General features: G+C 33.2%; 1 protein-coding gene across 2 annotated transcripts in view; it reads right to left on the minus strand.

Moving 5' to 3' along the window:
• The window catches only part of LOC130655621 (receptor-type tyrosine-protein phosphatase F-like), a 148,029-nt gene that overhangs the window by 31,455 nt on the left and 101,587 nt on the right, over window positions 1-14,987 (minus strand). The window contains exons 18-26 of one of the 2 annotated variants that reach the window (XM_057458395.1): window positions 14,851-14,975; window positions 14,719-14,770; window positions 13,455-13,590; window positions 12,475-12,590; window positions 11,076-12,164; window positions 10,646-10,974; window positions 7,083-7,222; window positions 6,696-6,831; window positions 5,647-6,487 (exon numbers count right to left, since the gene is read on the minus strand). In XM_057458395.1, the coding sequence (XP_057314378.1) occupies window positions 6,413-6,487; window positions 6,696-6,831; window positions 7,083-7,222; window positions 10,646-10,974; window positions 11,076-12,164; window positions 12,475-12,590; window positions 13,455-13,590; window positions 14,719-14,770; window positions 14,851-14,975 (2,198 nt within the window). In that variant the 3' untranslated portion in view covers window positions 5,647-6,412. Of the gene's footprint in view, window positions 1-5,646; window positions 6,488-6,695; window positions 6,832-7,082; window positions 7,223-10,645; window positions 10,975-11,075; window positions 12,165-12,474; window positions 12,591-13,454; window positions 13,591-14,718; window positions 14,771-14,850; window positions 14,976-14,987 lie in introns of those variants that run through there. The other variant, XM_057458394.1, reaches the window with a different exon arrangement.

Below are 14,987 nucleotides of genomic sequence, written 5' to 3' on the forward strand. Positions count from 1 at the left end.
TCAAGATCAATTGTTTTACTCATTTAAACACAATCACGGAGTTAAAACTATAGCCTAACAGGTTATAAGTAACCACGCAGTACGGAACCTAAATTTTCTACGCCGCTACAGGCTACATATATTGTTGGACTACGCATAGAGTGTAAAAATTACGTCACGATTTTGACGTCTCATGCCTCTAAAATGAGATGGGTTGCGGGCTATAGCTATTTGATTTGTTCCTAAGCTTATAGAACAAATTTATATGTTGTCTCCAACTTAAATTTTCGTCCAAGAGAACTCCCAATGACTAACCGATCAATAACTAATCCAGGTAACTTGAGATGGATGTTATCTTTTTTACTAAGTTTATGATAAAGTTATATCTATTTTTTGAAATGGTGAGGGATTATTTATTCAGTTTGAACCAAAATATGTATCATCTGCAAATAAAATTAAATTTAAGACACTAAATGCTCTAAACATATCATTGATATAAACAAGAAACAACAGGGGTCCTAATATTGACCCTTGAGATACTCCACCTGATATTGACCTGTACTAGTATTTCCTTCGTCATAAGAAATATATTGTTTATTTTCAAAGAGGTGATTCTTAAAAAATACGAGACATGTATTTCTTATGCCATAATATTTCAGCTTTTCTAATAAAATCACATGGTTGACTATATCGAATGCCTTGCTGAGATCAATAAACACCCCAATCGTAAATTCATGCTCATCAAAGGCTTTATATATCTCTTGACTCAACTGAATGATTGCTGATCAGTTTAATTACCTACGTAAAATCCAAATTTCTTATTTTACAAAATATTGCTATTGTTCAAGAAAGAATAAAATTTGTTGTACATGATTCTCTCTAAAATCTTCGAAAAGCAGGGAAGAATTGAAATTGGTCTGCAACTAGATACTTTATAAACAACTCTAGCTGTTTTCAAATTTTAGAAACAATGGTTGTAATTAGAGATGTATTAAATATATGCAGTAATGAAGATTTTAGTTCATTAAAACAGCTCTTTGTGACATTACTGCTTATTTGATCCCTCACGAGGTATACTGCTTTGTTGGAGTTTTTATTGCTCATTATAATAGGTTTAATTATTGTATAAAAATTATCAATTAAACCTGCAGGTTGCCTGTATAATACGCTCACAGTGATGTTCGTTGTTGTTTTGTTTTATTATTTTTATACTTAAAGACTCACAACGCTATTATTCACACATATCTCCAATCTTTCTTTATATAATAGAGAGTTATGAATAAACACACACAACACGCCACCACCCGCCTTGTTAGAGTTTCTAATATTGATGTGAATGTTTTTAATTTCTTTATCAAAACATCAAGTTTCAGTGAGACAAAGTATTTTAAAGCAAAGATTTAGGGTGTACAGAAATTTGTTTAAAACTATCAAAATTATTTTGCATGCTTCAAATGATCAGATGTAGTACAAAAAAAGAATCATTTTTGGCGTGTGCAAAAATATTATCTGAATTCGGACAATGTACAGTTATAATAATTTGAGTCCGGGTCATCTTCATTTAACAGTAATGCTTCGTTTGTTTGAAGTGGGTTAAATTCAAAATTTTCAAAAAACATTTTCCGTCATTGTAGTAGAAAAATACTTAAAGCAGAAAATATAAATCGTATAAATCAAAAAGTGTTAAGCAATGTTTCGACTTCTTAAATTCTCTAACAACAAGACGATCGCAATTAACGATAGCACATTTTCTCTCTGAGTTTGCATTTCTTTAAAGAGATCTGCCTTAACTTAATTCATTGCAGTGGAGTATTCTTCATTGACGTATATTCCGGTGCCTTTTAATTTCTTCGAGCTTCCTAAAACATTAACCTTATCCTAATAACCTAACAGTTTAAGTTTTTTTTTCTTGGATAACTTTATACGATGATCCGCTGCCTTTCATTTTTTTTATATAATTCACCAATCTTTTCCTTTGTGATCTGTGTATTACTGCTAATTAACTGAACAATAATCCTGCTTTTGCTTTTGAGACATTGTAAAAATATCAGGCACCATTTCCACGGAAACTATGTTGATTATACTTCAGAGTCTGTGATAAAAAAGAGAACTGCTATTTTAAAATGATTGTGTAGACAGTTGATAAAGATTTGTTCAAACTACCGCTTAATTAAAACGATCGCGTATTTTTGCCTTTAATCTTAACTCCTCTGAAAAAGGTAAGTCTATATGATAGAACTGTATTTGTTTTTTAAAAGTCTTGATTGGTTCTTAACCCTGGTTCACTTGTAGTATTTTTAATACCATTTTTTTAGTATGGTGCATGACTATGATACTTTTATGTTTATCTATTAGAGACATGCGTGCAAAAGTTTTAGGTCATTATACGAAACTACTCCTTCAATATACCCCATAATCAGGAAAATTTAATGACTTTTGGTAGGATTATTCTCTGAACTTATAACTCACGCCAAAACTTTTGTTTCACTAAGAAGAATCATTCTACGACGTTTAGACACGTCATTAACTTGATTTCCCGAACTTTTTAATCAGGCTTTACCCCAAAATCCGATTTTCAGGCACTTTTTCGCCTGTTTTCATGTGAAATATGAAAAACGGAAAATATGTTAAATAACTTTTATTTCTCTACCAAAAAAATTAAAAAGAATGTTAAAATCTGTTCTGAAACTAAAGTAATTGAATTTTAAGTAGTGGTATTTTGTGCATATTTTCGGTCAGGTAAGTCGTGCTTAAAATAATGTAATCGCACTTTCCAACAGGCTTACTCATACTCGCCGCTTACCTTTTCTTAATTTAAAAAATCACTTTGCTTTTAAATTTTCGTAATTAAATAAACCGGGTATTATGGTAAACCTTAATCCTCTCCGGGTTTATAAACATTGTATTTGATGATACAACAGCAGGGCTTATAACGTTTGCGAATATATGATTCCTGAGATTATTTGCCAGCACTGCATCAATTTTCTTGATATAGCTCACAATTAATCAAGACCAGGTGACTGTGACAGGCATATTGGATGTCTTAATTTTTCTTTACAGTTGCCAAAAAATGCATGTTTAAAATGTTGATCGACAAAATAGGCGTGGCGACGTCAATAACATTAAATTAACCTCAATAGCTTTTTTTAATTAATTGAGCCATGAAAATGCACTTTGACTGCAAATTTGATGCCAAATAATTTGGAGACAAGGTGATTACGTCAGTTATGTGGATACCGCACGGATAACTATTGACCACCAGGGACTAAAGAAGGACAAGCGCACGTTTCGAAATAGATGTCGGATTAAAAAACAATTTTTAAAACTTAGTACCTTAACCTTTATCAAAAGCGCACGATCCTATACATTTTCCTGATCAGTGTTATAGAAAAATATTTTGGACATTATTCGCTTACGTCAGCCAAGTTTCGAACTCTTAGACCTCATTAACCGTTCATTGCAAGCACACGGTCCTATACATGTTCTTTATCTATGTTTGAAACTCTACGCGAAAGCAGATCTACAGCTAAACAAGTCTCCCAATAAACTTTTTCCTGTAGCGACAGGTCGTGCTGCCGTCATCAAATTGAAAATTACCGATCTTTTTCATTTTCCTACTGCTTTGAAACCAAATTACTTAGAAACAGTATTGACGTCAGTCGTGTTTTGCTTTATGGGTACCAAGGGACAACCTGGGACCAAATAGGATAAGTCTTGCAAACCCGTCTCTCCAAACCTGTTTTGGAATTAACGGGTTAATGATATCATCAAAAAACCTTTAAATCCACTATTTGTCAATGATTAATTTTGAAGAACTGGCTTCGATCTTACGTCAACGATTGTGGAAACGAACACCTGCTCCGTCAACACGACACGTAGTGCAGGTTGTAGTGCGTTGATGTAAATTAAGCTTCCTGTTTTTTTCGACCGTTGTTACCTGGTTGATTTTATACCTTTCAAGATCTATACGATGAAGGCAAGGGGAATACAACCTTTAAAAAAACGTTTTGTCACTAGACAGGTCCGTGCTGACCTCAGCAAGATTTAAGGATGGTTCTCACTTCCACTGTTGTCCAGCCCATTTGGATTTTTCCACGGGGCTTCAAGGAATTAAAAAATCAACAAGAACTGCGTGAACCTAGCGTGCCTAGTGACAGGATTGTTTATTACAGGTACGACATTGTATTCCCTTATTTCTGCACATAATTTTGTTGAAAAACCAAGTGGCAGAAGTACTGCGAATGGTACCACAACCAAACTTTGTTAAAAGTTGTGTGGATTAGAGTTGTCAATAAAATTTTATGTGATACAACTTCCTCATAAATATATGGTTAATAGGGGCCAACGGACTTAAAAGTGGTGTCTTGTATTTCAGAAAAAATCCGGAAAATATACAGAAACATTTAGAAAAAAGAAAACAAGGCAGTTTATTTGAAACGTCGTTTGAACTTGCCCTTTCTAAATGTGGGTGTTTGCGACTTATCAGTAGACTCTTTGCCATAAAGCCTGCTTAGTTAATTATCACTAGACTTTTCGATAATGCCCGAGGAAAAATCCACCGAGGCATCGCATATACAAAAAAATTGGCGTTTATCCGTTACCTGTGATGTTTACAGGTTAGAATGCTGATGAAAAAAATGTATAGGATCATATGTACTGACGAACGCCTAAGGGGATAATTTTGCTGACGTTACCAAGGACCTGCCAAAATGCCGAAAGTTTTTCAGCCTTTATCGTATAGATCTTGAAACGCTGATTAAGAAAATGTATACGATCATATACTATTGACAAACGGTTCCTGAAATATTGTGGTTTAAAGATTTTTTGATGACGTCATCAACCCGTCCATTCCAAAACGGATTCAGGGACCCAGGTTTGGGAAAATTGCCCAAATTGATCCTAGGTGGTCCCTAGTTAGCCACCTGGTAAAAAATCATTGACGTCATCACCTCGTTTCCAAGTTATTTGGCCTCAAGTGCATTGTAATGGTTTCATTAAGTTAAATTAAGACATTGACGTTACAATAATGTTATTACGTTGTGCCGTAACGTCAGAGAATTTAACATTTGACACATAACTTTTTATCAAAGGAAAAGCGATATCAAAGGAAAACGAACACATCCACTTCGCCTGTCACCGACAGACAGAAACACTCTTCGTATTGTTATAGAGATCGGAAGGAAATCACTTAATCGAATTAAGATGTCACTATTTCGTCAGAAGTCATTATTGTGTTCAAAAACAGTCTCATCGGTTTCTTTTAAAATGCCAAAATTCTAAAACTCAAAGAGTACATATAATCCTAAAAGATTATGTATGATAATTCAGTTAGATCGGTGTGAAAAGATACTCAATGTAAAAATAAGCCAATATCTCTATCTTTGGGTAAGTTTGCAATTCTTTATTTTTGGAAGCAGAAAGCACAACCATGACTGAATAACTGCTGCCTTATGATTGTTGCCCCACGTATATACCGTGGACATTTATTAGGATACGGTTTTGACCACACAGACGGCGGGTCAGTGTGTTCAAAATGTGTAGTTAATATAGAGAAGATACCACAATCTCTGCTTACCGACCATTTATAAACTGACGCATTTTATTTTCTCATTCGTTATTTTTAATATTAGTAGAATATTTGTATAGTAAGGAGGAAGTCAAATTAGGAAAATTGGAATGATTTATTCTATTTTTTTTGCAACTTTTCTGACAAGATTTTATTTACCCTAAAAAAAGCCGTTACATCAAATTTTACCAACAAATTATAAGTACTTATTTGTAATATACTGTTTACAATACGAACTAATTATGAGTGTAAAAAAATACTAAAATGTGTAAAATGTGTAAAATGTTCTTGCTAACAAAAAATCAATAAAAAAGAAAATATAAAACCAAACTATCAGCTAATCGCCCAACGAATTTTTAATTAAACAGTATGAACAAAATAAAAGAACATGAAAACAACAAAACGGTTTTACCTTGAAAACGCAATACAAATCCACATCTTGTAATAGTCGAGAAAAACAATGCATCATATGGATATATACAAGAAAAAGCCTAGAATAACCGCAAACGATGGAACTGAGGATGTTTAAATATTATTCTGAATTACGATTTTGTGAAACAAATAAACAACATCATGTTCCATCATCCTTCGTAAATTAACGAAAATCTTAAAAATATTTTTAAATAATGAGAAATAATTGCAACTATAAAAAATACTAATCAAAATACACTAATATTCTACCATAAAAAGAAGCGCTTATTCCAACCGCACATGTTCTTTTGCAAAACAGTTTGTCGTATGGCTGACCGTTTGATCAAATAGATGTTATTGCTTTAAAACTTTCAAATTACCTCCTTGGCTTAAAACAAGGGTCCCTTTGAATGTTAACAAATTAATTAATTGGTCTTCTTCTGTTTTTCCTAAGAATTAATTAAAGTTGGAGTATGTTGCGAACGAATCCAAATACCTATTCAACACGCTGTAAATGAACTGGTACTGTCGCTAAAAGAGAAAATAAGTTAAAAATACAGTGTTCGGAACTTCAAATGTCTTCTAAGATTATTCATCCATTTACTCATTTTTTTTTAATAATTCATTAATTCATTCATTTAATTACTCGATCATTTATTCATTGTTTTTCCTAGTGAAACTGACATTCTGTCACCATAATTTACCATACCTTATTCTTAGAACTTTAAACTTAACTTACCATGTTTTCAACAAACTCAGGCCTTGCTAATCTCATTCTCCGTACAGTTTGAAAAACATCAACATGTTGTTCAACTTTCAGTTGATCCAATGCATTCATACACGCTATGAAAGTTCCACTACGATTTGCACCATCGCTAAAAATACAAAAGTGTTTAATCACACCATTGTTCTTCCGTTTTACCAAAGTGGGAAAGAAGTTATTTAAATTATAAATATAAACATAAACAAAGAAAACTAAAAAAAACTAAGAAAACTAAAAACAAACATAAAAAACAATCACCTGCAGGGTAATCAATATAGTACCATTTCAAGGAATGTAAGACGAACGAAGAATAAAAAAAAAACACAATCAAAGGAGAAACAAAAAAAGAACAAGAAGAATTACCTGCAGGTAACCAATATAGTACCATCACCACAGCCCTGTTGCGATTTTAAGACTTCACTAATTAAAGTGAGCAATAAACTACAATCTGGAACATCATGGTTTGGCCAATTTAATTGCAGCTTATTAACTTTGTGATGTTTCTAAACTCAGAAAGTATCAACAAATGTTTATTTAAATTCATATACTCTGTTAAAATAGGTTACTTGTGCGACGTATAGCTTATATTTATAGAGTATATCTATGGTTGAGAACAGTCTTAGTAGGCCAAAGAAATTTAAGCAAACGGAAAAACTGTAAAGTTAGAAAAGGAAAATAAATTAACATAAATAGTTTGTCTTAACAAAATAAAGGCCATATGTCAATGCATTTGGAGATGTTAAATCCGAATGTAAACCCCTTCAATCATACTATATTCTCATTATGCTAAAGAACGTTAAAAAATTCGTTCAGAAGAACAGGCTATTTAAATTGGAAAAGTACAACATTAGTCAAGAATTATTTTTGTTGCACATAAAAAATGTGAGAACTACTTGCAGAAGTTACTCAAAATAGGTTTGAGACTAAAATTGAGCAACTTCTCGCTTTGAGAGTCCACGCAAATCCCCCTCAAAAACCGGTGACGTCATCAATATAAATAAAAATAATTTATATAAATATTTAACATCAGCAAAATGTCACGTGACACAGACTACGCACGCGCAAGTATATTTAGAGTATAAGTAAAACCCTAGTCAAGAAGTAATGCTAGTTGGTAGTTTCAAAAATATATAATATATGAGTTAGTTCAAGAATGCAATGACGAAGCTCTAGAGCACTCTATCAGTTCTAGATCAATATAAGACTCAAAAAATGTATGATGAAACTGTTGCTGATCAATACAAGACACAAAAAATGTGCAACAATGAATACGCTTCTATGTTGGAATGTGTTTCCCATCAAAAGAAGACCAATGAGATGTGCGATCGATGTGTTGATGAAAACCTAGGGATATTTGCATATGTTTTGGACTGGTTTGTTACACCTGAATTAGCGAATTTCTATGCGGGAAGCGTATGGCATACGGCGTACTGCCAGTGCAAGCAACAGAGAGCCAAAATACGCCACCTATTACCCGTGATAGATCATTCCAATATATTCCTCGAATGGTGCAGAGAATGAAGAGAAGGGTATTTAAACGATATAGGGCTAGACATTACCTGGTTTTGGTAGTAGTCTTTAGAATAAAAGCGATGAACCAGCAATGTGATGATTGTGGAAGAGTACTAGATGTATATGACCGATGTCGCACGAGTGTAGGTTTTGGTTATAGGTCAAAGTTCTCTGCTAGTCATGCTCTATGGAACGTGTAGTTAGTGGTACATGTAATGAAAAAAAACATTATTCCGCGTTATTCGTCCTCAGAATAACAATAAGAATAAAGAAAATACCTATGCTACAATTAGAGACACAGGTGACGCTACAGCGTACAAGATCCCTGGGACATAAATTTCAGAAAAGTTATTAGTAAGTGATCATACTTGTTTGGTAGAGAATGACTATCAATCCTTGAAGAATACTTTTTGTCTTGATGCGACAAGAATCACTCAAAAAATAAACTCTGACATATATTAACACACACAGTCTAACACTAACGATGGCATATGATTCGATGGCATATGGGATATCAGGAGCAAAAATTTATTTGTATACCGATCATTTGTTCATTGTGTTTTTCGTGTCACGACTCTTTATTCTCTGTTAACCAGAAAACATCTATATGTCTACTGTTCGACATATTAAAAAGATACGTTGAATATAAAGTTTAACAAGTATACAGGAAATCAAGACTGATACATACAAATAATTGGTGTACTTCTCACAAGCAATCTTACTCTGTCGTTATTATTCGAAGCTTGTTACAGAAAAACCGCGCCAGATTACGTCTCTTTTGAAAAGTTAGAAGATTATTAACAAAGCGTTCATCTATGATAGTTCCATGTCTAATATTATCTAAAATGTTGAATTTTTATCCTGAATACAACTGAACAAAGAAAGTTAAGGTAGATTCATGAGAAAGCAAAAATAATAACCGCACGGTTAAAGAATACTCACTATCAATTTGTATTATTTGAAAAATCGTAAATCGTGAAGTTTGTTACGAATTGAACACAATGTTTAACATGAAGAGTCAAAACCTCAACATGCTAAACAATGGTCACTTATTGAAGAAGCCGAAAACACGTACGGAATATTGGAGTAGATCTATTAGCTTTATGGCTGCAAATGTCTTCAATGACTTTGAAATTAGAAAAAAATTACTGAAAAAAAATGCTCTGCATTTTTAAGTTCTGCAGAATGGGCGACAGATTTCTATGCAAAATTTTATTACTGTTAATTTGCTTGTAACCTTCGTTAACACTTCTTTAACTCTATAAACATCTTTCACAGCCAACAATAATATTCTTTTCGTAAATGGATTCGCTTTTTCACAACATACATCCAACTTCGAACGACGAAGTTTGTTGTGATGAGGTGGCGCCAAATTTAATAAATACACAGACCGGAAACTTTCAACAGCAAATCGAACGTGCAATATGGTGGTTTCAGCTTTGTTTACAAATCTTTATTTTCTTTATCTTTACTCATGAATTAGTTTACTAAGTTTAGTAAAAAAAATAAATTTTTGTCGTGTTATTCGACTAATAGCATATTTGCTATTTTGATCTTGAGCTTGTGTATTATTTTTACAAAACAGTGTGATCATGGAAGCGTGACTATCACTGTAGAGAAAGATCTAGTATTGTTTCTGAATATAACCACCAGTTTGGCAAATGTGTAAAAATACTGAACCATAAAATGAACGATTCAGCATTCAAGAATAAAAGTAAAAACTGGTATTTTGTAATAAATTTCTAATGAAGAGATTTTCTGGGTATATTGTGCTGCAAAGTTCTAAGCCCCAAATTCAATTTTTTTAAACAAACAGCTTTAATTTATTACCCCTTAATATAAAACTAGCAAATGTTTCAGCAAAACCATTTTTTACCTGATTTCACTTAAACATTACAAAAACTAAACAATTGTCAAGATCTGGTCTTTGAAATTAACTCAGGAATCATGAATTTTCAATCAGCAGCTGTGCCACGGCTGTTCGTCTTTCCTTTAATGTTTTAGCTTATTTATTGTAATTAATTTTTAGTGTATATTAGTGCAGTTTTTACCGATTTATTTTGTTTTATGCAGAACTGATATTTAAAACAGGTGTTTATATAGTAATATAATAAACAAAAAAGAATAAAGAGAAATGCGCGAGTGATTAAAAAAATTGATATGTTCCAGATTAAAAAAGAAATTAAATTTTGCGAAAGGTTTTACGTAACAATACATGAAATAGTGTAAGCTGTCCGTTTAAGGTTAGTGTGAAAATGGCAGTAGAAAAATAACGATGCATCATGGTGTTTTACAATAACTAGTGGCATAAAGCAATGAAAACAGAAATACAAAATACACTACTTTTAACTTTGGAGTCTCCTAATGAATTAACTCCTTTTACGCAATAAGATTTATAATAAATGAATACAAACCGAGTTTTGTGAGACGACAAAGCATTGCGTGTTGATTTCGTCAACTCGAGTATTTGATTCAACATTCACTGTGACATTACCAAACTTTTCCGATCCCTCGACTGGACAAAAAGATGGATAGTTATGATAATTCTCATCAGTGCTATTTAACATTACAATTGTTGTCACGTTGTGTTCCATTACAACAACCCAAAAATCATTTAACGTTTCAACTAATGGTGCTTGCGTAGCAATGATACCATTCTTCTTTTTGTAACCATTTACAAACACAGCGTTAATATAATCTGTAGAATTTTTTTTGTGTGGCAGGTATACCCGGGATAAGTCACCTGAAAACAAACGAAAATACTTTGCATTACTATAGGGAAAGTAATTGATTTTAAGGTAAGCGCAAACGTAAAAGCTTTGTATTTGTGAAAATCGTCTTTACGTGCTAGGATGTTGGGGTATCTGTTTTTAACTGTATTTTCTTCTAATAGCGCAGCCACATAATGATGTTCCCCAAAAGGGAAATTAACGCTGTTCAACCGCTCAAATTCCAATTCCACAAGAAGTTTTCCTGCCTCTTTTGTTGATATGAGATGTTGGAAAGTGTCGGAAAAGGCGGACGACATTATTTCAGTGTAACCACAGCATAATGCTTCATAAATCGCGCTATAGACAAATGTGTACTGTTCAACTCTTTGGACCATTTGGACGCGATCTTGTCGAATACTTTCAAAGTAGTTGTATATATCAACACACTTTTTTGTTCTGACCAAGTGCAGCATCGCGTCAATGATGATGTATGTTCCAGTTCTACCAACACCAGCACTACAATGCACAAGAATTTGCTTTCGGCTTTCATATGGGATAAGCTGTCTCACTCGGTAGCAGAAATTTAGCAGCAATGTGGGGTATTCTGGACAACCGTGGTCAGGCCATGAGGTGAAGTGCATATGTATAAGCTGGTGTTTGTTACTTTCGTACCCAACTTTAATTTTACGAATTACATAGTCGGCATATACTTGTACCTCAGTCACTTCCACCTCAATACCATTATAAACTTCCTTTCCATTATCCATTGGCCAATACTGTGCACATTTTGGTCTACCATCCTCCACTATATTTGCAAGCATGACAATAGCTGCCGGTTTTTCACCAAGTACCATTCGCCAAAAATCAAAAGTTGTACCTTTCTTTGGTCCTTGCGCAGCTATATATTCAACTTGTCCAGAATAGTTTTGAATATAATTTGCATTAATGTAATCACTAGTCTCTTTTCCAGTAATTTTCTGCAAGACAACGCGAGTATGATCGTACGCGGTGATGTTCAAGTACCGATTTTTTTCTGCATTTTCAGGTTTTAATCCAACTTCATGTTCATGCAAATGCTCCAATGGAACACTTTTAAATTGCTTTACAATGTCGGAACCAACGTTATCTTTATGTTCCAAATAAAATAATAGAAATTGTTGAATGGAAAGAGGTGGACTAGTAGGTTTTGCTGCAACATTGTAGTAAGATTCGTCAGATGGACCTTTGAAAACAGAATAAAATTTTAGCAAAATTACAAAAACACTTAAGTGGAACAAATAAAAACAAGAAGACATGCGTCTTTACCATCTGCGCTGCGTGCGAAATCAAATAGTCATACGTCACACTTGGATTCGACCATGTCGAAACCATGTCTGGTTTATGCAGAGTTTACGCTTTTTAAAAAACAGGGCCCTGGGAATGACTTTGTAACTTCAAAATGGTAGCTTAAACTTAACTTTCATAGGATAAGACGCCCAATTCACACATATGCGTGTAAACACGCAGATGAATTAAAATATTTTTTATCGAACCTGCTTCATCGTCTTCAATAATATTTTCATGTGTTTTCAATTCACCGCGACCTTTCAGCTCAATAGAAGTTGAGGAATCGCGTCTGTCACTTGACTTCTTTAGGGTTCTGCGTCTTCTAAAGATCATTACGAATATGAAAGTAATTAATGTTTTTTTTAATTTCTTTTTTTAATTACTTTCTGGTGTTTACAACCTCCTTCAAGTCGAAAGGAATAAAATTTGCTAATAACGTTAATTTTATCTTGATCTTGCTTTAGCTGATTAAGAAGGAGAATCAGGAAAAACTAATACGCTTTTATCATATTTCAAGAGTTCTAGTGAGAATTCATCTTTGTGTTAATATTGCTTAACAATATATCACTGAATTAGAAATCACGTCCTTAGAACAACATCTAAAATAATCTTAAATGTTACAATGGACATCCAAATATAACTACAAAGGACAGAAAAGTCCCCTACCAATATTTGACATTCATAATATATCCATGTAATTAAATCAAGCTTCCTGGTGAAGTAAACCTTATCTTTGTTACTGTGGAAAGTTTATCATTTCTTGAACATGATAGTTTAGCAGGCGACGTTTCGGGAGATCCTTCTCCCATCATCCGACAAAGTAAAATGATGTTGCGCATGTATTTATATAATTGCAGAGGATCGAAATTCATATAAATTAACCAATCAGAAACGAGCTGATAATTACAGTTAATTACGGTAATTAACATTTTCGGACTTAGATTTTGAAGGACAAAATTTGAGCACAAAAAAATGAAATTATGCGATGTTGTTTTCTCGATATGTGAAAACGTTTTAATTATAAAAGAAACAACGTAAATTTAGGTTTTTTCGTTAGGTCTCTTTTAAATTTTGATAAATTTTAGTGAAAAATTTTTACAACGACTGGTTGTTTAAATTTGGAACCAATTACAACTACATAAACTGGAAAATTCTTTTACAAAAGAATGTAAAGTATAAAATATACCTTTTTATGTAGAAGATGACAATGATAATAACAAGGATGACAGCGACACCAGCAGCTGCAGCACCTGCTATTAATCCAATACTAGACGATGTTGGTGATGGTGTTGGGCCTACAGGTCTAGGAGTTACTTTTATGTCTAAAATAAGAAAAGTTCCATAAAATGCATAAAGTTCAAATTGCAGTGACGTAGAAAAAGAATTCGTGTTTTCTCGGAATCTCAAACTTGATACAGAAATTCAGAATATCGATAAGGTTGCAAACCTAACTAGCTTTCTAACTAAACACAAACACTTTTTTTAATCTTAAGGCTTGAAGTAAACCTGACATGACCGTTTGACAGTAAGGGTAAACAGACAGTGAGTTATTGTGCAAGTTTTATCCTATATAACTATTTCCGTGCAGGGAAAAAGATTCACTGTCTAGTGGATACTAATATTACTGGAGTTATATCCAAGATGGAGTATTGTGAATATAATATGCCTACACGCTCCTAATTCTAAAAACAGATTATGGATTTTGCACAACTCTTTTGTGAATAGAATGAAATCTGACATTCGGTTTGTTTTTGTATTTGTAAGGTTTTATCTTTGTTCATACATATGTACTGGTAAGGCATTAACTCATGTGTGCGTGGAGAACATTTTAATAATTCATTTTGTCTTAAATCTTTTTGGAGATCGCATTGGCCTTAAAATAATTCATTCGTTCATTTTTCATCGCTCTTGTATAGCTTGAGGTAGTTTTTAAACTGATTGCCTTTGACTAACCCAAAAACCCAATTAAAAGTTTCCTGTAATTATTTTTTTTTGACGGACAAAGTTCACCTACGCAACGCTTCTTTATACACAATGAACACTTAGGTTACCATAGCAGCTTTTAAAGTAGGTTGTTCATGTGTTCGTTGCTTCCTTGAGATTTAAAGCAAAGGGCAATACATGTAGCAAGAATGGTTAATTTAAAAAATATCATCTATATTCCTCTCTAACATTAACAGGTAGAGCGAATAGAAGTGAAGGGGAAATTAAATATAGAAAAATAAACTATCCTGAAAAGGTGAGGAGGGCCATAGCTAGCTAGAAACACATTTTGTTTCCAAATGGAAAATTCAGTATAGTACTATATTAGTATAACTGTTCGAGGTATTCTTAAATGCTGAAACAAAAGAAGTTTGTAGAAAGCAAAAGTTTAATGTAAAGGACAAAAAGAAATGAGCACACGTGGATTTGGTTCCAATTATTGAGAGTCAACTGTGTGAACTACCTACCAATCTTCGGAACATAAAATTGATTAGACCACGAAGTCGAATACAGTTCGTCCTAGTGTTTAAAAGTAATTCATCAGGGTTCGATTTGTTATAGGTAAAAAAAAATGTAAATAGACTTAAAAATTATTTTACCTGCACTCGAAGTCTTTGAAATACAACATATGTTTCACCCTCAGTTAAAGGTCCGTTTCTGTACGCCAGTACTGATCTTCTTTTGCGAACAGTGCTGGATGGCATCGAGTAGGTTACATTATCACCTAAGTAATATT

This window comes from Hydractinia symbiolongicarpus, chromosome 8 (assembly GCF_029227915.1).
Source record: "Hydractinia symbiolongicarpus strain clone_291-10 chromosome 8, HSymV2.1, whole genome shotgun sequence".
NCBI classification, from domain to species: domain Eukaryota; kingdom Metazoa; phylum Cnidaria; class Hydrozoa; order Anthoathecata; family Hydractiniidae; genus Hydractinia; species Hydractinia symbiolongicarpus.